This window comes from Thamnophis sirtalis, unplaced genomic scaffold (genome assembly GCF_051295495.1).
Source record: "Thamnophis sirtalis isolate CommonGarterSnake01/CBP01778 unplaced genomic scaffold, rThaSir2_p1.2 scaffold_6, whole genome shotgun sequence".
Lineage (NCBI taxonomy): Eukaryota > Metazoa > Chordata > Lepidosauria > Squamata > Natricidae > Thamnophis > Thamnophis sirtalis.
The window spans coordinates 13,526,677-13,553,910 of record NW_028261386.1 but is presented as its reverse complement, the minus strand read 5'-3'; the positions used below and the strand labels follow the sequence as shown (position 1 = coordinate 13,553,910).

Sequence of the window (27,234 nt, the reverse complement as noted above, 5' to 3'; positions counted from 1 at the left end):
ATGGATAATCTGTGTTACTGAAACCACATTTAGACATCCAGATCTCAACTTTTAAAGCCTAGGATGACACCAAGAGTGTGCTAAATATGCTAGATGATGAAAATCAGAAGAGAAAAAAACCACATACAAAACCCTGGGTTGCAAGGTTCATTTTGGCTGCTAGCCTGCTTATATGAATCTTTGCATTATCTTTATGTATCACTTTACTTTTATGTAATTCAGACTCAGGTTCTGCTCAACCTTTAAGCTGCTGAACCATTATTAATTTATAGTTAAGGAGTCCACTGAAATTATGAGCAGAGTTTCTGTGAATAGATTTTTTTAAAATGGTATTCTTATATTTTATGCCTTACATTATAATGTAACAGATAACAGATGCTGTGAAGACTGAGCAGAGAGCCTTTGGAGTTTAGTTAAATGTATGGCTTGTGTTTAATGGGATTTGCTCCTTAGCGGTTTTTAAAATTACTGTATATTCTGCCATATAAGGCGATTGGGCGTATAAGATGACCCCCTACTTTCAGGCGCTCGTGAGCCGGCTGAAGGCCTCCACGCTGCTGGGCTTTCGTAGTTTGAGCTCAGCGCCTTCCTCCTCCAGATCGCCAGCCAGACCTTACTAAGCCATCCCAGCGCTCATCCATCCACATGCCCAGGTGAGGAGCACCAAGGTTATCAATTGAAAGGCCAGCATCTGTGCTGGTGGCAGCGCAGCTTTTTGCTTGGCAGCGTTGCCTTTTTTTTTTTTTTTGGTTTTCTGGTATACCCGGCGTGTAAGACAACCCCCGATTTTTGAAATAATTTTTTGGGGTTAAAAAGGCGTCTTATATGCTGGAAAATACGGTAATTTTAAATTTTAAGCATGGTTTAGCTTAAGGTTTAATTTTTTTATAGCTTGATCCTTATGCAACATCTTCATCATAACTGTCTATGCTTGAAATTTTTGCTCCTTTCAAATCTTTTAGGGAAAGTGTATTATCTGGCATTCTTACACTTTTGCTCATAATTTGTATTCACAGATCCTACAATCCATTATTTAATTACTGGGGGGGGGGACATGATAAAGGGCTAAATAGGAGTATATGTATATCAGGAGTAGAGAACAGCATTTATATGCATAACCATATTACAACTAATATTACATTCACTAAACAGAATGTAGCTTATTTTCAGAAAAAGGTGGACAGGAGTTATATAAACCATTTTTAAATATTTTTTATTCTGTAGAAATATATTCTTAAACACCTTAAATAATTACCAAAGAAGATAATTTTGTATATTAAGTATTATAAATATGTTGTGTTTTACACATTAACAACACTAATTGTGACCTGAAACTCTATAGAAAACCCACATGGCTATGCTGCTTAGTGACAGCAGTTCTGTTGTTTTCATTAAACAAGGACTGTACAGGTTATTAAGTGAGCAGCTCATGTGACTGCGACATCTGACTTCCTGCTGGCATCCCCACTGACTTTGCTTCTGGGAAATCAGCAGGAAAAGTCACAAATTGCTATTATGTGATTGTGGATGATGCAGCAATGGCTATAAGTATGAGGTTGGTCTAATGGCCATTCGTACTGTTCAGTTATAAGTGGTTGTTAAAGGAGAACTAATTGTAAGAATTATAACATATTATTTTTTAAATTATCTTTTTATTTTGAATATAGAAACCACACAAAGCATTGCTTCTGAAAATTTTTTCTATTCTTTGACCAGCAAACCATAGAAGACGTTACTACAGGTAGTCCTTGCTTACTGACCACTTGTTCAGCAACCATTCAACATTATGACAGCACTGAAAAACAAGATTTAGGATTAATCCTCAAAGCTGCCGAAGTTATGTGATTGTGATATGGGTGCTCAGCGACTGGCATGCGTTTATAACAGTTGCACCATCCTGCCCTCCTGTGATCAGAATCACCATTTACAATCTCACAGCCAGATTCCAACAGTCAATGGGGAAGCAGACAGGACGTCACAAGTCATAGTCATGTGTATTTGTGCTTAACAATCATGCTGCTTAACAATGAAGTCGCCAGTCCCTACTGTGGTTAGTAAATTAGTTCTACTTGTATGTTGGAAAGTAAGATAGTGTGTGTGTTGTGTGTGTACATGTTTCTGCTCTTCTCTAACGTTATACCTATCTGGGTTTTATGTGTATATATATGCACTGGGGAAGCACAAGGTTGGCTACATGCTCTGCTCTGGGCCATATGACCAGGAGGGAAAAGGAAGATGGCTTAGAGTGGAATAGTCAGCAATATTCTGAATGGCTGCCAATTGTCTTTCCCATAGGGATACACTGGGCTTTTTTAGTGATTTTTTTCCTACATGGCTCATTTTCAAATTCATTTTTTTTAATCAGTTTATCCTCTCACACCAAACTTGCTCCCTTTCTTTTCAGTTTCTGTAGAGTTATCCTGTCTACAGCCAGACACAGTTCCAAGCAACTTTCCACAATTTCTTTCCAACATTCCATTGAGTTGGAAACAAATATTTCTCAAATGTGTAAGAAATGTTACATTTCATATGCAACTTTGTTTCAGCATGTGGATCCCATTAGGTTTCAGAGAGAAGGGAGCTGAAGAAAATAATGGCTTAGCCAAGGTTAGCTTAGATTTGCATAATATCATTCTACATATATACATGCCCATTATATCCACTTACAAGGGATAAAGCAATATTATGCAAACCACTGAAAAGAATAAAATCAAACCATACATGAGGTAAGCAAAAGAAAAGGAAATATAAGTAAACGTAATTCATTCTTTTTTGTATTGGCTTCTGCAACTGCCTAGACGGGTCTCTGCTGTTTTCTTGCCAATATTTTTGAAAGCTGTTTGCTATTGCCTCCTTCCTAGGGCTGAGAGAGAGTGACTGGCCCATAGGCAACTCAACTGGTTTGTGCTTAAGTTAGATTACAACTCATGGTCTCCAGCATGGTGCTTTAACCATTATACCAAACTGGTTTCATTCAATATATTTATATTCCTCCTTCAATCCTTATAAAACTGTATTTGCTTCTACAATATTCATACACAGCGTCATATTTGGTCTTTGGTTGTTTAACCTTTTTGTAACTTTCTTTTTGAGACTTTCATCAGCTCCATCTAACTAAAATTTAATTGATATTTTCCTTCTGTTCAACTTACAGGTAGCCCTCGAGTTACGACTGCACATTCAGTAACGGTGCTGAATGAAGGAACTTGCGACTGGTTCTCAAAGTTCTGGCTGCCACAAGGCTCCCGTAGTCATATGAATAGAATTTGAATGCTTGGCAGATAGCTCATACATATGACCACCTGCAAATGTGCTGCAGTCACATGATCACCATTTGTGATCTTTCATGATGATTTCCTAAAAACATGGTTAATGGGGAAGCTGGCAGGAAAGATTGCAAGTCACTTGGGTAAGTCTTCCCCACCCCCAGCTTTTCTTTCCTTGCATGGACTATGCCTTCCTTTCTTCTTTGCTCACATGCGCTCTATGCCTCCTTTCACTGACTTCCCTGTGTTTGCACACATGCATACAACCTTCATGGGCCCTGGATTTTGGCTACATTTGGTGAGTTAACCCATTTTAGCTACCTTCCATGAAAAAGTTTTGCCCTCTGATGCATCTGTTTCACCCAGTTAAAGGTTACAAATACAACAGTTTTAGTAGTAGTAGATGTCCCATTGCATCACACAATCTAACTTTTCCTGAATATTATTCAGGTTTTCAGCCAACAACAGCATTCATGTTCCAAATTGACACACCGCAAACATCACAAACATTCCTGATACAGTTATCCCTAAGTACATTAAATGATCAAGAAACTATTACACATCCTTGCTTTAGTCCCTCCCCCAAGAGGTACTTATGTTAACCATTCTATTTAACCACATGCATGCTTTACTTCTATCATACACAGGTTATTGCATTCAGTAACGAACTTTTATATTCATCCACAGCATTCCTATTCCCTTGATAACACCTCTCCTAAATCAGCAAACACGCAATAACTTTCTTACATACATGATCATAAAATGCTACTCTGTGCAAGTTAGGATTTCCAATCTAGAGACTATCTTGCAAGCCAATACTCTGCTCCCCGAAGAGGTATGCAGAGAGCACTGACACACTTAAGATGCATATTCAAGTCTTATATTAAATCTTAAAATGAGACCAAAAGCTATGCTACCAGTTTCAGGCTTTCAATCAAAGCCTGAAGCTAATTTACAAGAAATTAAATGCTAACATCACAAGCTATTAGCTGTATTATTAGAAATACTTACTAGAGTGTATCTGGAGGCCCAATAATAAGAACTTCCCATCGATAGAGATCATTGTCATCTATTAAACCTGCTGAGAAGCCTTCCACTGGGTTTTTGTTGAGCTCTGTTGAAACAGAAATTGTTATAATATAACTCATATTCGTGCTTCATTAATGACATGCATATAAGATAATTTTCAGAAGATTTTGAAATACTCCTTTTTGCTGCCACATTCTCATGATTCTTTTATTGATTTTCCGAGAACCATAAACTCACCAATGACAAAAAAGTAACTCAAGGAAATTTTAATCAGCTGCCTGACTTTTTCCCAGCACGTTACTGTATTGTTTTTTGGTTTGCTGTCTTTTATAATGCACTTTAAAACTATTTAATAGCCCAAGTAGTACTAATCAAATTCCACCTGCCCTTTAAAGAGTAAGCTATTTTTAAATAAAATAAACACCAACATTTAATTTTAAAATGCATACAGATCCTTCAAATCACTTCAACATTAAGGATTTTACTTAGAGCCAAGAAAAAGCTCTAAATGAACTGGGAATGTGAAGAATACCTGTTCCATTAGATTTTGCACAGTGAGAGAATCTTGAGAGAGCATTCTTTATTGTGCTTAGGTAAAAACTACTGAGGGATGACAACTTCTATGAGTATGCAACAATGATAAACTTCCAAAGAAATTGTTCATCTGGCATAAAAAAGGTACTCCCCACCCCCCTTGTATCAGTGTTACTGATGAGTTTGCAAACTAGTCATAAAGTGATTGACAAAATACTATCACAATGTCCATGAATTCCTGAATTACTAAAGATTCCACCTCTAACATATTACTGAGTCCAGAATTAGGGGGTGGGTGGGTGAGTGACTGGTTCACAGTGGGGGGGGGGGTTGGTTTCTAGGACAACTTGCCATGGCCAACTCATCGCGGAACAACTCAGTGCATTAATCAATTACTTCTATAATTGTGATAATGTTTTTGGTGAAATTATTGTAACTTTTATTTCTAGATTGACTTTGTTTTATTATTGTTGTTGGCCATGGCTCCGCTGAAATTAATTTAACTTTTGTATTTGTTAAATTGTCCCTCAACAAGTTGACTGTGATGAATTGTCCCATTCCACATAGTGAGATCTAGGAACTGAGGCAATGAACCTGTTGGGCAGTATGACAGGCAGTGTATTAGCAGTATCTTAGCTTGTTTCTACAATCCACCATTAGAAATTGTAGAAATAGTGGAAGCAGGAGCTTCCTCAATGATGCTCACTGGCTTCAAAATGGTGGGCAAAATCCCACACTTTTTAACACATTACATGCACTGCAAGGATACAACAGATCAGTTTTAATTCCTCAGATGAACATGCTCTTTTGAAATCAATGACTGTCACTATAGATACTCCTGATTAAAAGGTATCTAGAGGTTACATAGCCCCCTTTTGTTCAATGCAAGGGCCAAATAGAAAAGATATTTGCATCTTATTTCAGTAGAGCTGAGCTGAGCCTCTGGTCACAGCAAAATTCTCCACAAAGGTTCAGCATTATCCCCCAACTCCACTGGGAGTTGCTGTGCCATGTCTCAACCATGCATGCCATATTGGCCCATTATTTTTTAGGCAAATTCTTTTTACTCTCAAGCAATAATTAAGAATAACCTGAGGCCAAGACATTGGTATTCAGGGACTGGGAAAGGGGCAACTGAGCTAGAACCTGTATTTCTACCTTAACCCCCTTGATGGTTTATAAAACCATAGTTGAGTATATATTTTCAAGAATCTAGGCAGTATCAAGCCTCTATGGCAGTGTTTCTCAACTTTGGCAACTTGAAGATGTCTGGACTTCAAGTCCCAGAATTCCCCAGCCAGCATTCATGGAGTGGAGGTTGAGAAACACTGCTCTATGGAGAAAATAAAGAAGGATCCAGGGATCTACACATGAGTCCAGCAATTCTATGCCAAATTCTATTTTAAAATAGACTTGTGAGCAACATGTACTGATTATTAGAAATCAATACATATCTATCAAGATAAAATCATACCATACAAGTTTTATTGCCTTTTAAAATAGGATCGTTTATAGACTGTAATAATGCCATTAATGTATCCTGAGTTCAGTGAAGCATTTAATAAATTTCTCTTGATCTTGTTGACAAAAGGTTAGAAACTGACAGGTTTTAGTCTTCAGCTTACAACCATTTGTTTAATGACTGTTCAAAATTATGATGGTGCTGAAAAAAGTGGTTTTTCACTAATCCTTGTACTTATAACCATTGCAGCATTCCTATGGTCACATGATCAAAATTTGGGTGCTTGGCAAGTGGCCATATATTTACGATGGTTGCAGCATCCCAGAGTCACATAATTGCCATCTGCCATCTTCCCAGAAAGCTTCTGACAAGGAAAGTAATTGAGGGGAGCCGGATTCACTTAACAACTATGTTTTGCTTAATGGTCACAGCAAAAATGGTCACTGGGCACAACTCAGTTACTCAGGTTCAAGTTCCAGCTATGGTTATAAGTGAATACGATACTACTCACTGTATTTCTAGATAAATCAACAACTGATCTGCATTTGTACATAAAGACCAGAATAAGAAACTGTCATTATTTTCAAGATGTGAACCAAAGTTTTGAAAATCCAATTAAAAGCCTCTCAGATCTACCCCACTCCCAAATTTAAACATTCACCCAGCAGCCTACACAACATGCACAGATAGTATGAACATCTTTTTTCTTGACAGTGTTTCATTAGGATTGTGCAAATAGCATGAACTAAGATTTGCTGGATGGGAGAGTAACAGTTGCATTAAAGGACAAACGCAAAACAAGGCACTGACGCACATAGATGCCACAGCTATGTTTCAGGTTTGCAAAATTTAGCAGCTATGTAATTGAAGCTGTATATATGCCTAAGTTCTGCCTCTCCACTAAGGTCAACAATACCAAAAACACATTTTAGTCTGCTTAAGGCATTTAAATTCTGAGAAATTGTTTTGCTTAAAAAAAAAGTCTGCTTAACCTACAGAGGGAGACAACACCCTTGAATTCAGCTTAATCCTTGGCTCTATCCTTGTCAGTTTTCTACAAGGAAGCTATAAACTTCGGAGCTTAGAATCATTTGAAATAGGGCGTTGGTACTTACCTGATACGCCTCTTCTCATAGTGGGGGGAGGAGTATCCAGGATGGGTGTTGACTTTGTCCTCTCATGATTGGATGAGTCAGATAAGCTCTTTGGGTAACGCCCCCTGGCCAGCAGGACTACCCATTCTTTTGACGAAGAGCTCCATCCGACTCGTTGCACCATTCACTCCAGACTCTTAATTCAGTTCTTAGCTTTTATCGTCTTCAACATCAATATTTATATAACTTCATAAAACTGTGAACATAAAACTTAGTCGTACAAACATAGTCAGGGAGGGACTGGATACTCCTCCCCCCACTATGAGAAGAGGCGTATCAGGTAAGTACCAACGCCCTTTCTCCATAGTGAGGGGGGAGGAGTATCCAGGATGGGACGTACCAAAGCCTGCACGTCCCTAGGGAGGGAGACCCCAGAGGCCCCATGTCCCCCGCTTGTGCCAGTTGAGGCGTGGGCTCCGCCCTGTGAACCACCTGCAACGCCCTGCGTCCAAGAGGCCCTGCGTCCAAGAGGCTTTTGCCCTGCGGGGTAAAGAGTCCAGTTTATGGTTCCTAGCAAAGGGAGAGGGGGAAGCCCACGTGGCTGCCCTGCAGATTCCGGCCAGGGCTGTCTGCGTGGCCCAGGCCCTGGATGTGGCTGCGCTCCGCGTGGAGTGAGCTGTGATATGATTGGTGTCTGTAAGCCCTGTGATTGGTATGCAGTGGCAACGCAGGTTTGCAACCACCTACCTATTGTGGTGGAAGTCACCCTGTTACCCAGGCCCCTATTTGGAAGGAAACAAACAGAGCTTCGGATTTCCTGACTGGCCTGGTTCTCCTGAGAGAATCCTCAGGGCCCTCCTTATGCCCAGAGTGAGCCCCTTCTTTCCCACCGTCTGGACAGAAGTTGGGCAAATCAGTTCCTGGGTTTGATGGAAGCAGAAGCCCACCTTGGGATGAAGGGCGTAACCCCACTCTGTCTTAGTGGGGGAAGCAGAGACCCTCCCCGGTGGAGAGCTTGCAGTTCATATATCTGCCTGGCGGGGGGGATGGCCACCAGAAAGGCCACCGTGAGAATCAGGAACTTAAGGGAAGCTGTTCGTAAAGGCTCAGATGGAGCACCTATTGGAGCGTCCCCTACCCTGTGTAAGTCCCGGGAATGGTACTTGAACGCTGCGTGCGGTTTGGGGTTGGAAGCCCCCTTGAGGAATTGTCTGACCACAGGAAGGTGAGTCAAGCTCTGGTTCCTGCCACGCAGGACAACTGGCGAGAAGTCTGGGACCTGTCTCCTAATTGTGTTAGAAGCTAACCCTCTGTCCCGGCCTGCCTGGAAGAGGTCCAGAATCTGAGGCACTGAGGCCTGGCTAGGATTGTGCCCCAGGGAATTACACCATGAGGCAGAGGCCTGCCACATGGAGCCATATATACGCTCTGTGGAAGGTGTGCGGGCAGTCTGGATAGTCTGCATCACCCTGGGGGGGGGGGGGGTCTTTCCCCAGGATGCTCCGTTCCAAGAGCTAAGCGGTCAGCTGGAGCCATTGACGGTCTGGGTGCTCCAGCGACCCCTGGTTAAGGGATATTCCCTCCAGGGGGAATCTCCATGGCCTCTCCGTTGAAGGCGACTGGAGCTCTGCAACCACAGTCTCCGGGGCCAGAGAGGCGCCAAGAGAACCCCTTCTGCCCCCTCCCGAAGGGTTTCCCATATGACCCTGGGGATCAGGGGTAAGGGCGGAAGGCATACCGACAACCCCTGGTCCAGGGGCTTCGCAGATCGTCCGCCCCTTCTGCCCCCCCCCCATGTCTGGTACCTGGAGATGACCCTCAGGAGCTGAGCGTTGAGGGCGTGGCGGATAAGTCGATCTCCGGGTGTCCGAAGCACTCTGCCATTTCCTTGAAGATTGCTGGCTGCAGCTTCCGCTCCAAACTGTCCCCTTGGTCCGGCTGAGCCAGTCGGCTCTGATGTATCCCACCCCTGCTATATGTTCTGCCCTCAGCGAAAGTTGTCTAAATTCATAGGCTATCTGAGGTGCTTCTGCGATCTCTCATAGTCGGGCATCCCATTCTGAGTTTGTGGTGGGTTCTGGCATGGGGACCAGCCTATCTGACCCTTTTTTCCCCCCGGCCATAAGGGTGCTATGATTCTATGGCTAGGATTAGCGCAGAGATATTCTGAATGTAAACACCGATGGAGTTTAATGGGCGGCCACTAGAGTGTGTGTAACGATGAAGAGAGGGAAGCTAAGGCTCACAATAAAGGCCTGCCACAAAGGTAAAATAATAATAATAACAAGAATCACAACAACAATAATAATAATAAAATAAAATACAAAAAGGGGGGCATCTTCCCGCCTGATAAAACCAAGAAAGCTTAAGGAAACAATTGGTCCCTTGCTGGGAGAAAGTGGCCCGAAGGTGACAGGCAGCAGGGGTAGAGCCGAACTATTTAACTCGTGCTTGGCATCTGTCTTTACCAGCAGGGATAAACTATCCAACCTATCAAAAACAGCACCCCAAATTCAGATTAGGGACCCAAGATGAGATAGGGAAGAAATGGTAGCCTGTCTATCTTAGGCAAGGTCCAATTCCCAGGACCGGGTTACACCCCAGGGATCTGAAGGAGCTGGCGGATGAGATCTCCAAACAACTGAAACTATATCTATCAGAGCTCCTGGAGTACCGGAGAACCACTATAGAATTGCTGATGTGATTCCCCCCCTTCAGAAAGTGAGAAAACCGGCTCGAGAGCCCAAAGCCAACATGGGTTTGTCAAAAACAGATCATACTAGATTAGCCATAGTGAATGTTGTGTTTTATAGTTAATTTTTTCTTCACGTTTCTTTTATGTCTTGTTTTGCACTCCCTTCCCCCATTGTTGTAAGCCGCCCTGAGTCCCCTCAGGGAAAAGGGCGGTCTATAAATGTTCAATAAATCTAAATCTACAAATCTTCTTAGATTACGGTGACAACCCTAGTGGACCATAGGAATGCCATTGATATAGTTAACTTGGACTTCAGCAAGTCCTGATAAGGTAGACCATAACCTACTACTACTTTATCTACTACTAGATAAAGTAGAAGACTGAGGATTGGACCTAGTCACACCAGGTGCCTTGGTAACTGGTGTACACACCTGTACTCCTCAATGGGACTGCCTCTTCATGGAAGGAAGAGTGCAGTGAGTCCCCCAAGGCTGAGTGTTGAGCCCAGTACTCTTCAACATCTTCATCAGTGATTTGAATGAGGGTGTTAGGTGTGTAAGCTAACATTTGGGATAGCAAAATAAATGCCATGATAGTAGTACTGTTTCTTTAAGCGGTCATGAGAAGGAGCCAGAATGACTGTTAGCTCTCTGTTTGTTAAATGCTGATGGGGGGGGGGGGGTCATCAGGTTAGCAGGTGACCCCAAGCTGGCAGGAATAGCCAACACTTCAGAATACAGGCTAAAGATACAGAAGGATCTTGGTACCCTTGAACATTGGGCACTACCTAGGGAAATGGGATTCAAAGAGGTAAGGTTCTACCTTTAGGCAACGAAGGTGAAGTGCACAGGTACAGAATACCTTGCTCCACAGTAGTAACTGTGAAGGGGATCTTGGAGTCCTGGTGGACCACCCTTTAATATGAGCCAGCGGTGTGCAATAGCTGCCAGAAAACCTAACACAGTTTTTGGCTGCATAAACAGAGGAATAGAATCAAGCTCCCGTGAAGTGTTCATTCCACCTTATAAGGCCTTGGAAAGGCCAGATTGGAATTCTGCATTCAATTTGGTCACCATGATGTAGAAAGGATGTGGGGGTTCTAGGGAGAGTGCAGAGAAGAGCAACAGAGGGATCAGGCTGGAGGCTAAAGCCTATGAAGAACGGTTGCAGGAATTGGGCAGGTCTAGTTTACTGAAGGAAAGACTAGTGGAGACGTGATAGCAGTGTTCCAATATCTCAGGGGTTGCCACAGGGAAGAGGCAACCTGATTATCCTCCAAGGCATCTGAGTGCAGAATTAGAAGTACTGGGTGGAATCTAATAAGGAGAGAAGCAACTTAGAACTGGGGAGAAATTTCCTGACAGTTAGACAATTAATCAGTGGAACAACCTGCCTCCGGACGTTGTGAATGCCCCAACAGTGGAAGATTTTTTAAGCAGCTGTTGGATGGTAATAGCAATAGCAGTTAGAATTATATACTGCTTCATAGGGCTTTCAGCCCTAAGTGGTTTACAGAGTCAGCTGTTAACCATTGAGCTACAGGGCTGACTAGTAATGATAGCCATTTGTCTGAAATGGTGTAGGAATTTCTGCTTAGGCAAGGGGTTGGGCTAGAAGACCTACAAGGTTCCTGCCCCCTCTGCTATTGTATTGCATAGTATTGTATTGTATAGCATTTGCTCTTTGCCTATTCACCCCCACCCTTGGAAAGCCTTGGGGGAGGGGGGTAATCTCTAACCTGATTGGAGGTTCTTCTGTCTCTCCCTGGGGGCTGAATACTCTTCCTCGGCTTGGCCACGTGGGGCCCCTCCCCCCTTCTTTCCAAATGGTTTTGCAAGGCAATTGCCATCGCCCCGCCCTCAGAACTTAGCCACAAAAAACAGCTTTTGTTTTGCCTCCTACTCAGGGACTTCCCGCCCCTCCCCCCTCCTTCTCCTACTCAAGGAGAATTTTCTTAAGGGTGAAGGAGACTTAGCCCCCCCCAAAAAACGCTGCTCTTGCTGGAAGCCTTTTTCTGATGGCATTCTCGCCAAGTCTCTTTCTCCTCCTTAAAGGAGAGTGTCCTTAAGGGTGGGGGGGGGCTTTTCCTGTTACTATGCAGTTAGAAAGGGAGAGAACGGGCTTTTAGGCAGGATTTATGAAGCACCAAGCCGAAGGGAATCCTCCTCTGGGAGGTGAGGAGTTCTCAGGTTGGGGGGGGGGGTTTCGTGCAGTCTTGATTCATCTAGGAAGTAGGGGGGGGGAGATCCACCGCCTGCCTCTAACTCCCTTAACAAGCCTCCTGTTGGCCCTTTGCTGCATCCCCCGCCCTTGGCTAATGCCTCTGCGATGGTTTCTCACCTTTCAAGGGCTCCACAAGCCTCCGGTTGTGGCTGGAGGGCTGAGATTTGAGGCTCTGAGCTGCTGGGGGCAGCCATTTTGGACCATGTGGTTTCAAGATGGCCCCGGCTCCAAATTCAAACGGCTCCTCCTTGCTGGAGCACATGGAAATGGCTTTTGCCTTTGCAGGCTTGCCATGGTTGCAGCTCTCTCCCCTGTCTTCCGCAGCTCTAAGCCTTTCCGGCTCTCACCTTGTCGGCTGCCAGCACAGGTGTTCCAGGGTATTTTAGCCAGCTTCGTGGCTCAACCCGAGGGGAGCAGAGGAGCGCTTCTGCTCCTGATTAGCCTCTACATTAAGGGCTGCTTCTAGGAAGCATATTGCCCTCTCCTCCTGCCTGCCCGGCAATTGTCCTCCCTGAGTGACTCCGTCTCACTCAGTGGCCAGGGCAGCGTGCCGCCCCAGGGGGCTTGTGGCAGTCCAGTCCTTGCAGGAGGAGGCTGTGTTCGATGAAGGGAGGCAGGATTCGCCGGATCCAAGTTTATTTTCCTTACTCCTTTGTAAATTACTGGAGTTACTGAGTAGTGCAACTTTTCCTTGAGGAGATGAGTCAGAAGAATGGGTAGTCCTGCTGGCCAGGGGGCGTTACCCAAAGAGCTTATCTGACTCATCCAATCATGAGAGGACAAAGTCAACACCCATCCTGGATACTCCTCCCCCCTCACTATGGAGAATATGTTATTTTCAAATGGCATACACTCTCCTTCAAGAAAAGCTCTTAAACTAAGCAAAATATATATTTCAATTACTGCAACTGAAATTCCAATATAAAATATTGTATATCTCAAGATTTTGCTTCTGCGTGGTCTCAAATTGTCTTCCTTTAAAAAAAAATCAAACAAATGGCAGCAGTATATAAATGTTTAAAATACAGAGATTTCAGAAAATGCAAAAGTGATTCTTCCAATAGCACTTAACATTTGCTGTCAAGGTAGCACTGCTATTAATTAAGAACAAAACAAAATAATTTTGACTGTGCATAAACTGGCTATCTACTCACAACAGGTGGGCAATTATAATGAATGTTTTAATCAATCTGAGATGGGAAACAAAAAGGTTGCTTTATTACATAAACAAATAAATAGTGTTTGGGTTACATCTGTAATTTAGCAATATGCCAGGCAAGCAGTGTGGCCTTTGTTGATTTTATTTAATGATGATCAAGCTGACAATATAAATCCAAGTCAGTCAAAGCAGTATAGTCAATGAAAATGACTAAGCAGGAAAAATCTTATGGTTAAAGGAGCAGCAATGTATGGTATCTCAACTTTCTAACTTGCTATGACAGCTGTAACCTTCCATTTCATATAAATGCTTTTGCTAGTATATTGTGCTAAGGAAAGAAACAACGTTCCAACTACCAACCACGATCTAATGCATGTTTCAACAGAAGTAAATTTCTCATTAGCTAACTTTCTGCAAAGAACATTAAAAAACAAACAAACCAAACCTAGGATAAATATTGTTTATTGAAGCAAAAAAAAAACAACAACCACGCTAAAAAATGTATTTTGTTCATCAAATTTCTATACCACCTATGACATTCATGTGTTTATGGGTAGTTTAAAGATAAATCAGTAAAATGATATAAAAGATATAGTTAAAAACCAGATTAAAAGGAAGTTAAAAGGAACAACTGCAAAGTTAACAAGGCAGAGGGAGCTGAAAACTTGTCAAAACCAGAAATGTCTTCCAATTACATTTCAACCACAACACTCCAGGGCTAATACTTCAAGGACTACCTGCAGACTACCTTCCTTTTTTTGCGCGGCCGTGTTTCTGGAATGCTGTGGACCGGTGTCGGTGCATGGACTGGGGCTTGGGGACCGCTGATATAAACAATACTAATTTTAAAAAACAACTGAACAATTAAAAGCCATACAATACAATTCTTGGGAGAGCACATACATTCAAGAACAGTACAACCATGTTATAAGCTCCACAACACTTTCTAATCCAAGATTAGATGGCAAAGCCAGGCCTTCAGGTCCTTCTGAAAGGCCATTAAGGTGGCGGCCAGCATGGCCTTGGGGGGAATCCATTGGGTGGGTGCCACAGTACCTAAGGCCCTTTCCTGGGTTCCTAGTGGGTGGAACCCACAAGTTTTTTCTGCTGGACCATTTGACACTGGTGGATGTCATTGGGGACTGGCAGTCCCTCAAATAACCTGGTTCCATGTCATGTAAGGCTTTATTAGGTTATCAATAGCAACTTGAATTGGATTCAGGGTGATCAGTGCAGCTCATGGAGTGGAGGTACAATATGTGCAGGTATGCACACAAATATGTATGTAATAAGTGTCACACAACTGTTCACACTGCTGTATTTTGTACCAAGTAAAGCTTCTGGATATTCTTCAAGGGCAGCTCCATGTAGAGTCCAAATATTCTTCAAGAGCAGCTCCATTTAGCGTGAATGATAGTAATCCATGCTGGAGGTGACCAAGTCAGGGACTTGACTGACACTTTAAAGTTTGTTATTCAAATTATTGCAGGATTTGTTCTACCTAGCCCGGTTGTTTGTTCTGGTAAAAACAATGAAGTATTTTGTAGCACTGCTAGTTTGATCAAAGTTTTCACAGCATATAATATGAATGATCATGAATCAAATAAGTTTTAATCAAACAGTAGTTATAATCTAAATATACACGAAGAAAACGAATTTCGAAAAGGGTTGCTTAAAATTACAACTGAATTCTGAACCCAACCCATGAGTCACCAGGATTTAAGGCAAAGATCTTTCCCAATCCTTATGCCAAAGATTAAACAGAATCAGATATAAACCCAGATTCAGGCTATACTTATTTTGCTAAGAGTAAATAGAGATTTTTAATATAATTTTAGTGTTTTGGATTTAGTTTGTACATTGTTTATATGTTTTTGTTTAAATTAAAACAAAACATGATTTCCAAGTTTTTTCAGTACAGATAAAACATATAATAAAATACTGACTCTAAATTAGAAGTATTTTATTATATATTTTTATCTGTACTGAAGAAACTTGGAAATCATTTTTATAACCTTCCCCTTTTTGTCACTTTTTAACTTTTTCATCCTTTGATCTTTTTAATTTTTTTAATATTGTATTTTAGCTTTCCTTGAAATTTAATAAAATTGGGTTTTTTTTTTTTTAAAAAAAGACTATACATATTTTGCATAAAAAATTGCTGCTGAACATACCCACACTTCCCATGAATTTAGATCAGGTTCAGCTAATCTAATCATCTTAGCAAACTGATGTTAAACACTTCAGTACGAAAGATCCAGAACCATTATTGGGATGACTTTTCTGTATCAAACAGAAACTGTGCTTGTAAAGGTAGGGTAATTCCCATGCTGTCATGGTTCATGTACTGTATACTCCTGTCGCCAGAAGCAACAGCAATGTCATTTCAAGTATGAAAGAGCAGCATGGATATATTGGTTTAATCATGTACGTGTTCCTACAGGGAACCTATTAAGAGATCCCTCTAAATCACTGCTGTGGATTGGAACCTTTGAAGTATTTTTAACAGTACTTTATAGTGGCTTATGTATTTTACATACGCAGAGAAACCAAATACTAACTAGCATATGGAAGTATCCATTTTTTTCTCATTCTACTTACTAAACCAACAGTACATTTGTTTAGAAATCCAAAACTGATCATATTCTAGATTCATAATTCATCAGACTAACTGAAAGGTTTGTGGGAGGAAGCAAGCTCATTTGATAGTAAAATTATTTAGTTAGCAAAATAACTCAACAATTTCAAATAGTGTAGCAAATCATCTAAGTGGTTGGCACTAAAGCAATGTTTTCCAAAGCTGGGTCAATCATCCAAAATTGTGTAAAAATATATATTTTTCCCTCTCTGGAAAGAGACCCAGAAACTCATTACCCAATCACAACAGGGATAGTTAGATAAAAAAATTTCTGATAAGCAGTTCTGGATAATGAAGGAAAAAAATTGGGAAGCACTGGACTAAAATCTGGCCCTTGAGCAGAGTGAAAACAGTATGATGGATGTTAAGTAATTGCTTTCAAAACAAAAGTGATTTACCATATTTTTCGGAGTATAAGACACACCGGAGTATAAGACACACCAAGGTTTTGAAGAGGCAATTTAAGAAAAAAAGTGGGTAGGTAGATAAAGGGATAGAGAAGGAGAGAAAGAGAGAGAAATACACTAGGTAGGTAGGGAAAGAGAGTGTGGGTGTGATAGGTAGGTAGGTAGAGGGATAGAGAGAGAGAAATAGAGAGTGAGAGAAATACAGTAGATAGGTAGAGATAGAGTAGGTAGGTTGATAGGTAGAGGGATAGAGAGAGAAATACAGTAGATAGGTAAGGAGAGAGAATAGGTAGATAGAAGGAGAGAGAGGGAGGGAGAGAGAAATACAGTAGGTAGGGAGAGAGAGTAGGTAGGTAGGTAGATGTTTCTAGGTGTATTTATCCATGTGCTGGAGAAGGAAATCGCTGACAATCTGCAGCACCTAAGACTTCGTTTCTGCTGGCACAGCACTTGGTCAATCTAATTCTCATCAATTAGTTAAAGAGCTTTCCAAAAGGAAAAAAAAAGTTTTTGCACTCTGCAAACCTCACGAAAACAGGGGGAGCTTGTAGAGTGTCCTGGGGGATGGGGGCAAAAATGAGTAAGAAACGACCCATTTTTCGCAAAAACTGGCCCATTTTTTGTCAAACAAATTACATGCATAGCCTTATGGAGGCTTATAGAGTGCTGCTGGGGGTGGGGTGGGGGAATGGCCCATTTTTGCCCATTTCTGCCCTCCTCAGCCTCCAGGACCTCTCTGAAAGCCTTCATAAGGGTATGCACGGCCATTTTGGTGAAGGGGCGGGGCTTCGGGAGGCAAAAAATGCTGTATTCGATATATAGTTGTGCCTTACAGTCTGAAAAATACGGTACCTGGCAGGAAGAATAATGCAGGTCAATTAACATATCTACCATACTCACTAACTTAGCTTCTCTCTCCTGTTTATCAGTAAAGTATAACCAGCCATAGCACTGTAGAATAGTTGTAGCACTTGTGATGGGCCTGCCAAGACTCCATGCTTTCATGCACTTGCAGTTTTATTTTACACTTGCCTCAGCAGAGACCCACTTGTTTATCTTTCTCACAGCTACCCTTAATATTGTGTGTCTTTCAGTACTTGCCATCTCTGCCATTTCTATTCCACTATCTTCTAATTTAAAGATATGAAGACAGCAAGTTGGAGTGTGTTACCAGTTTGTGAAACTCTAAAAGGTGCACAGGCCAAGAGCACCACTTGAAATGTCAGTAATATTGAATTAATGTAATTAAAATTTATGATTTTTCTCTAATCAGCAATTCTCCAGTTATTTTCTTCTTTTGTCGTATTAAACATTAAAGGAACTTTTACAGACTTTTAGAGGAAATGGACTTTGGAGAGCAATTTATTCAAGTTACTATTTCAATTGATACATCCCAATATGCACATATTAATGAGGAATTAACTAATCTGCATGAAAGAGGAAAAAATAAAAAATTTGGAGCTTGGGTTTTGACAATTAAATGGGCTATTGTTATAGAAATGACTAGCAGTTATTACTTGGCATAACTAAAAATTGATACTATAACTTTATTATGTATCTTATGCACAAGAGGTAAAAAGCTGTAAGTCAGTGCTTTTTCTTTTTTTATTTCTTTTTCCCCCTTCCCTCATTTCCCTTCCCACTTTTGAAAGTCCATGATTTAGACAAGCCTCTTGTATCTCTCAGAATATATTGGCAGGAATTTACAGACATGTAAATGAGGGCTCCTTCATGCTTTCTGCTAGCACTCATGATGGTACCTAGGTACCTATGATGAAAGGTCTACAAGAGAACAACCAAGCTCAGAGTGCACCAATGACCCCTCATTTCTACCCTGAACTACAAATATTCCCCTTTATTGAGACATTTAAATTCCTGTCAATATAGAAAATGGTGAAAATCTGCCATTGAGCTACACTAACAGAACAACAGAATTGGAAGGGACTTTTGAGATCTTCTAGTCCAACACCCCACACAAGCAGAAAAAACTATACCATTTCAAACAAATTGTTGTCCAATCTCTTCTTAAATCATCCAGGGTTGGAGCACCCACAACTTCTGGAGGACCCACAATCATTCCACTGGGTTTATTGTTCCGTCAGGGAATTTCTCCTTAGTTCTAGGTTGCTTCTCTCCTTGATTAGTTTCCATCCATTGCTTCTTGTCTGCCTTCAGGTGTTTTGGAGAATAGGTTGACTCCCTTTTCTTTGTGGCAGCCTCTGAGATATTGCTATCATGTCATCCCTTCCTCTTTTCATTAAACTAGACATACCCAATTCCTAGGTTGCCACTATTTTTTGTGTATTTTAGCCTTCAGTCCCTCTAAACTAATTATGTGAAAGTCAAAATATCTTAGTCTAGCCTTCTCTTCTCACAAAAGTAGAGTACATATTGACAAAGCCCAAAAAAGATTAGCCTTTTTGAGAACTAACATTAAAGTGGCCTTCTGAGAAATCTTCACAATTATACTGCAAATAGCAAGGTCCAATGCAAAGGCCTCTACTGAACATCTTAACATATAGTCATGCTTTTAATCACCCACATGGTGGCAATTCATAATTAAAAATTCCATACAGCTGATTACATGGAACTCTCCTAAAGAATATAATTGGACTATAGGATGCTTTTAATAGTTTATTTGATTTTCATATCTGCCACTGAAGAATTGAAACTTATCAAATTCCTTGTTGTATTAATTTTATTCCTGGTTGTATTACCAATCAAATCCTTCCAGTTCACCAAAGAGCTAGTTTGATCTAGTGGTTAGGCTTGGTTGTTTAGTGGTTTGGTCTCCAGACGAGACCCCTAGAGACTAAGATTTTAGTTCTAGGCATGAAAGCTGGCTGAGTGACTTTGGGCCAATCACTCTCACTTAGCCCATGATGTCAGATTTGGATGACAACCTTATCAGGCAATTTCTGTTGTAACCAATGGATCAAAATGTGGGTTGTTCCAAAAACAGTGACTGATGGAAAGCTGAAGAAATCCTTAAAGTTGAAAAGGTGATTAAGAAAATATTAGAATGTGCAGAAATGAATAGATTAACACTAGCAATTAAAGGAAAGGAAGAATCTGATTATTATAATATATGGGGGTTATTTTATCATTGGTCAGAAAATGAATATGGATAAAAAGTATAAAATTAAATAATTTAGGAAGATAAATGTTATAACAGGAGATATGTTAAGTTGTAATATTAAAATAAGAATAGATGTATATAAAGAATTTGGTGGTAAGCTATAACTTGTACGACACAAAAAATTGTACTCAGATGACACACTGATTAATGAATAATGAAATGTTTGTTTTAAAGGAAAAAATAAAAAAAAACTTTTACAAAAAAAACAGTGGGCTGTCGTGACAGTCATAAAGCAGGTCATAGCAATAACAACAACACTTAAGACTTAGATAACGCTTCATAGTGCTTTATAGCACTCTCTAAGCCAGAGGTGCCAGATTTGCAGCCCCTGGGCCTGATGCATCAAATGCTGGCCATGCCCATCCCCAGTTTAGTAATTGGGGGGGAAAGTTATGATACATCACATGATGCCATGCCGTGAATATGACACCCCTGTGCTAATCTGTTGGGGGCATCATATTGCCCCCAACAATCTGGGTCCTCATTTTACCAACCTTGGAAGGTCCCAAAAAGTAATTACATGACCATTGTAACTTTGAATGGTCACTAACCAAATGGCTGTAAGTTGAGGAGTACCTGCATAGAAAGTTCTATTAAATACAATTTATAATTTACCTTGCTGATTGTAAGTTTATTTTTTTAATCAGTTTATATGCCATCCATCTCAACAAGTGATTCTGGAGAGCAAACAGTGTTAAAGGTAAAACAACTGCAGGTGAAAATAATTACAATGATAGCTACAAAAATTAAAATACACAGCAGCTGAGAGAAACACAACAGTCATTAATCATTAACGCAACTAAGAGATGGGACCTTTCACGCTTTGAAGGCCTGAAGCCCAGGCACAGAATTCTTAGACATTGTGAAAGGCTAGTAGGGTCAGGACCAACCTGATCTCTAGAGGGAGAATAGTCCAAAGGGCAGGTCCTACAGTAAAAAAAGGCTGTATCTGGCCCCACCAGATGTAATGGGCTATAAAACTAACCTTGAGAAATAGGAAGATAAGCTGCAACCAAGACAACAGTCAGAAAAACAAAATGTGAAGGAGGAGAAATTTAATTTAAGAATATGTCTCAGATTTGATCCTCCCTAGTTCTCTTGCAGATAAAGGGATAAGTGGGGAGGCTTATTCAGACTTTGCAATATTCTGTTACTATAACCCTATAATAAAAGCCGTATTCATATTCATAACTTTGGCTTCTTAGCTTGATCTTCAAAGGGCCCAGCTGACATTCCTTAGCTAATGGAACCTGGAGCATGCCCTTCCTGTTGGACTGGATCAGACAGGCAGAAACAATTGGGCAGAGGCAGTTCCTTAAGTAATCCAGTTCCAAGCCATGAACGGCTTTAAAGGTGACAGCCAGCACCCTGAATTACACCCAGAAGCACAATGACAATCAACGCAGCACACAAAGAAATGGTATCACATACCATTTGTGGCCAGCACTATTTATTACCCATATTGCAGCAACATTCTGCACTCGTTAAGCTTCCAAATGCTCTTCAAGGGCATTCATCAAAGCAGTGCCACCACTTTTCAGAACTAAGGATAGAAGATCTCTGGCACTAGAACGTCCGAACTACCCAAAGCCACCCAGTCTTATGCAAGTTGAGCTGAAGCCTGCTGAAACCACCTAGGCCCCCAAAATTTCCAGCCCCCATGATGGGGTGTTCCATAGGCAGCCTGAAGTGGAGATGTAATTCTGAGCATTATCAGCACGCTGGCGATAGATAGCTCACCTCAAATTAACAGATGTCCTCACCCAATTTGATAGATAGGACTCTGAGTTTAAACAATGGATATGTGCACAAGCATAAGACATGTGACAAAAATATATATACAGAAGCTTGGTTCATAAAACAGGTGTTTGTAACTCACCCTAACTCCCAATACAACAGACACAGGAAACATTTCACATATTTAAACATTTAAAACCCTAGGACTTGCCACAATCAAGCAGAAGACAATACCCTAAGCAAGGAACTGCTGAGGGAAAAGCTACATTCCCCTCAATTGTGATAGGGCAAGTTATTTTATACAGAGAGCAAATCCCACACTTGCTAGCACTGATAATCTTATCTAGTTGAGCAGTAAAACATCTGGAAGCTAAGAACCAAAGTGAGAGACCACCAAGGACTCCACAGTCCAACCCTAAGCTACATATACTGTCTTCCATTGGAAACATTCCATCATGCAACTGTAGAATGGGATTGGAAGATACTTTGGAAATTTAACCCAATTCCTTCCCCATGCAGGAAACCACAACAGCATCCCTAATAGTTAACAATGCAGTCTCTCTTTTAAAACTTCCAATAAAGAAAATATACCACCTTATAATTCCCAATTCTTTTCCCAATTCTTTTATCGTTAGGAAGTCTTTCCTAGTATCTAAGCAAAATCTGCTTCCTTGTAATTTAAATCCATTGTTTCTTGTCACTTTCTTCTTGTTATTTGAAGACAGTAATCTTATCTTCAGCAGTCTTCTCAGGCCTTAAAGTGGCTCCAATTCCTTTTACCATCTTTCCACCCATTGCTTCTTGTTCTACTTAACCAGATGAAAGACATTGCATTTATTTTTGCTAAAATCCTTGCTGATTTTTGCCCAGCTTGTCAAGTTTTGCTGAATTTATATAATCCTCTAAGGATGTTTGCTGTCTTTATCTTTGTATCCTCTACAAATTTGTATATTTTATAAACTCACATTCAGGTAATTTGCAAATATGTTATACAATTGGACAAAACAGACCAAAGCCTGCATCTTGGTAAGATGTGGGGCAGACAGTACCACCACCAGATGGATTTGCAGTTCACTGACCAACTTCACCCAGTTTGTAATCCTCAATGGAACTACATTTACATGGAGGGAAGCATGCAGTGATGTCCCTCAAGGTTCTGCCTTAGTAGTTGGGTCCAGTATTCTTCAACATATTCATAAAGGATCTAGACCAGGGGTGTCAAACTCACGTCGTCACGTGACGCATCACAACTTCCCACACTTCGCTAAACTGGGGGGTGGGTGGGTGTGGCCAGTGTGTGACACATCTGGCCCATGACTATGAGTTTGACCCCGGATCTAGATAAAAAAATAAACACCAAGCTGGGGGGGGGGGGGATTGTCAACACTCTGGAAGATAGACTATTCTGAAGGATTGTGACAAATCTGAGTATTGGGCCCTGTCCAACAAGATGCAGTTCAGAGTGAGAAAAGTAAGGCCCTGTGCTTAGGCCGGAAAAAACAAATGCATAAAATAGGCAATACTTGGCTCAACAGCAGTAACTGTAAGAGGGATCTAGGTGTCTAGTGGACCACCACTTACATAGGAGCCAGTAATGTGATGCAGCTGCCAAAAAAGCCAACACAGTTCAGGGCTAAATCAATAGGATAGTACAGTGATGCCTAACCTTTTTGTCATCACACATGCATGCCCACACCCATATTGCAATGCGCATGTGACACTCCACGTGTGCCACACCCCCTGCACATGTGTGTGTGACCCTTCCCCCGCCCCCTGTGCATGTGCGTGCTCCTCCCCCATGCCCAATTTTGGGCCTCCCTGCAGCTTCCTGGGACCAAAAATGGACTGCGGGGGGAGTGCCGCACCCCCTCATGCCCCCCCCAGTGCATGTACACACATCTCCCGCATGCCCCCCAATGCATAGCAGAGATGTGAAAATCAGCTGGCTGGCGGGAGGCACATGTGCCTGCAGAGAGGGCTCTGGTGCCACCTGTAGCACGTGTGTCCTAGGTTCACTATCACGGGGATAGTATCATGATTACAAGTGGTAATACCGCTCTATATCAAAATAGCGAGACTGCACTTGAAATACTGAATACAGTTATAGACAGAATACAAAACGATGTCAAGACTCTAGAAAATGTGCAGAGAAGATCAAGAAAGATGATAATGGGCCAGGAAACGAAACTGTATGATGAATGGTTGAGGGAGGGATGTGTCTCCAGCCCAGATGTAAAACTTGCGCCTCTTGGGAAATAATTGTCTCCCAGATTATTCCAGACATAATTGTCTTGAGGGCTGTCACAGAGAAGAGGGTACTGACTTATTCTCCAAAGAACCTGAGGGCAGGAAGTATTGGGTGTCAAAGAGAGATCCAAACTAGAAGTAAGGAGAAATTTTCTAACAGTGAGAACAATTAATCAATGAAATAGTTTGCCTCCCAGAATTGTGGGTACTCTATCACTGGAGATTTTCAAAAACAGGCTGGACAAGCAGTTGATCAATGTGGTATAAGTTATCCTGCCTTGAGCAGGGGTTTGAATTAGAAGACCTCTAAGATCCCTTCTAGCCCTATTATTCTATGTTCTATGTACATCATTTAACATCACCTTCCACTTGACATGGGAGAACTGATGAATGACCATTGGCTTACCTGAAGGGTCCTTTTCTGTGCACTGCGGGAGAGTCCAAGCAATGGGTTAAATTAGTCTGGTTGCTCTAGGACAGAGGAATCTTTTTTCCTTGGCCTCCTGGTGCTGCTTAACCCCAGATTTTTGATGAGGTCTGGAACCAATGAAGGCTGGAAGTATGATGATGGGGTAGAAGTCCAAGTTGACATGATGACGTTGAATCCCTGGACCTGAAGAACCAGGGTCGGTTGGACTCTCCCGCAGTGCATAGAAAAGGACCCTTCAGATAAGCTAATGGTCATTTTCCTGTGCACTGCTTGGAGAGTCCAAGCAATGGGACATACCCAAGTTACATGTCACTAGGGCGAGAAAGGTCAGTCCTGGGATTCAGTCGTAAAAAAAAAAAAACCTGGAGAACCCGCCTGCCAAACAATGCCTCAGCAGAGGCAAACATGTCCAGTCTATAGTTTCTAACAAAGGGCGATGGAGATGACCACGTAGCCGCTCTGCAGATGTCGTCTATGGTAGCCTGAGTAGCCCAGGCCGCAATGGTAGCAGTGCTCTGAGTCAAGTGTGCGGTGATGCAGCGAGGTATTGTTGTAGACAGGTGTTCGTAGGCTGCTGCAATGCATGCTCTTAGCCACCTGCCTATAGTGGAAGAACAGACCTTCTTGCCCATGGACCCCGGCTGGAATGACACAAAGAGGGCCTCTGACCTGCGGAATTCTGCTGTTCGTTTGATGTATATCCACAGGGCCCGTCTAACATCCAGAGTGTGCCAAACCCGTTCCCTCAGGTGTCTGGGGTGCGGGCAAAAGTCAGATAGGATGATCTCTTGTGTCCTATGGAACCAGGTGTTAATTTTGGGGATGAAGGCAGGGTCCAGGCGCAGCACAACCCTGTCCAGGTGGATGATAGAGGTCCCCCCCAGACCGAAAGTGCCGCTAGTCCTGATATGCGCTGTGCAGATATTATTGCAACAAGAAACACAGTCTTTAGTTAGTTGTCGAAATGAAGCTGTGCAAAGAGGCTTGAATGGAGCTGATGTTATAGCCTGTAGTACTATTGACAACTACCAGGGGTATCGGTGAACCACCAGTGGACGCAAGTTAGAGGCGCCCTTGAGAAAACTCCGAATCTTCAGCACCTTGGTGAGAGGTTGGGCCAAAACCCCAGACCAAACGGTGGACAAGGTGGCCACCTGGCGCCGAAGAGTATTAGGAGCGAGACCCTTGTCGAGGCCTCCCTGCAGAAAGTCCAGAACATGGGGCACAGGTGCTGTGACCAGATCGATTTGGAGATTATCACACCATTTCGCGAAGGAGGCCCAGGTAGAGTCATAAATTCTTGTGGTTGATGGCTGTCTAGACGCCTGGATGGTATGTATCACATCTTCTGACAGGCCGTCCCTTCTCAGGAGGTCCCCCTCAAGTGCCAGACGGCCAATTGGAGCCACTGGGGGTCCGGATGGACAATGGCCCCCTGGCTGAGGGAGACCTGGCCCTGATGTATTCACCACTGGCTGGTCACCGATAGGCTGACGAGGTCAGCATACCAGGACCTCTGAGGCCAATGAGGAGCCACCAATAGGACCTTTGCTCTCTCCACAATGATTTTGCCAATTACCTGAGGCAGAAGCGGGAGTGGTGGAAAGGCGTATAACAGTTCCTGAGGCCACCTGCAGCGGAGGGCATCTGTCCCCTCCGCCCCCTGAGATGGGAAGCAGGAGAGGAACTGCTGAAGCTGTGTGTTCTTGTGGGTGGCAAACAGGTCGATCGCAGGGTTGCCGAATTGGGATGTGTAAGTACGCCTCCTTTAAGTCGATGGATGTTAGGAGGTCCCCTTGGCGAATCCCTGAGAGGGTGTTTTGCAGGGATTGCATCTTGAACCTCCTGTAAGCAATGTGATGGATGAGGTTCTTGAGGTCCAAGATTGTCCCCCACTCACCCCCGAGCTTTTGGGGACCAGGAAGAGGATGGAGTAAAATCCCCTCCTTTCCTGGTCCGATGGAACTTGCTCTACAGCATTGATCTCCAGGAGGTGATTTATCTCCTGGGTCATGAGCTCCTTCTTGAGGGACAAGAGGAGGTGGGGCATTTTATGAAGGTTCTTGGGGGATGTGATGGTCTGAAGGATCCATGCATCCTATGTGGTTAGCTCCCATTGTTGGACGAACAACTGGAGTTGTCCCCCTATGGGAGGTGACCCTTGGTTGTCACTTGGATTTGCGGAAGGGCCTATTGGAGGCATCTCCACGACTGCGGAAGGAGAATTGCTGCCTACCCCTGTCCCGAAAGGACTGCCTGTCCTGGACCCTATCAGTGGAGGTCTGATTGAAGGACCTATTACTGGAGGATGGTTGAGGGGAGGATTCATTGGCATGAAAGGACTGCCTCCTATAGTAGGGAGTGGACTTTCGTTCCTGCTTTTTTGTAAGCGTAGAGAGGACCTTACGCTTGTCTTTCGTTTTGATCCCTTGAAGGGAGCAGAAGCAAGCTTCCATTTGTTTTTGAGATCGGCCTGCCAATGGCAAAGCCACAGGAGACGCCTGAATGTAACATTAGAGGCCAGGGCCCTAGAGACAAATTTGGCCACATTGAGTGAGGCATTGGCGCATACTGAGAGGCCGCAATGATTTTGGAAACATTCTGGCAGAGACGTGTGTCTCCTGCTGGAAGCTTGGCCTGGAGCTCTCTGAGCCAGATGATGGAAGCCCGATTAAAGAACAAGACAAAGGAGGACGCCTTAATGGCCCAGGCTGCTGTCTGATAGGTCTTGTGCCAGGCCTTTTCTGCCCTCTTGTCCTCTGCCTTAAGGCCTTCCATGAGATCGGCTGGAAGAAGAGAGTTGGAAGTGAGGGCTGCAATCGGGGGTCTACTGAAGGTAAGGACAAGGCCTCCTCCAAGGTAGGTTCTACAGAGTACAATTTTTTTGTCCCTGCCACTGGGGGAAGCCAGGGTGCCAGGCTGGACCCATTGCCTCTGAATTATATCCATAAAGAGACTGGGAACCCGGACAAGCTCCTGAGGAGCCCGAACCTTAAACATTTTATCATTAGGGTTGGCAACCACGGTTTCGGTGGACCCAGAAGCAGCTGGCGCTTTGGCACCCAGCTGGTTAATGGCCTTGTCCTTGTGTAGAATGGATTTGAACAATGAGGGCTTGAAGAGACCGAAAAAGGCAGGAACATCTGGAGGGAGGTCCTCGTCCTCTGACAGCTC

General features: G+C 42.6%; 1 protein-coding gene across 2 annotated transcripts in view; it reads right to left on the bottom strand.

Annotated features, from left to right (window-relative positions):
• The window catches only part of UBE2G1 (ubiquitin conjugating enzyme E2 G1), a 56,672-nt gene that overhangs the window by 8,988 nt on the left and 20,450 nt on the right, over nt 1-27,234 (bottom strand). For both annotated transcript variants that reach the window (XM_087717225.1, XM_087717224.1), the window contains exon 2: nt 4,278-4,380. In XM_087717225.1, the coding sequence (XP_087573351.1) occupies nt 4,278-4,380 (103 nt within the window). The remainder of the gene's footprint in view (nt 1-4,277; nt 4,381-27,234) is intronic.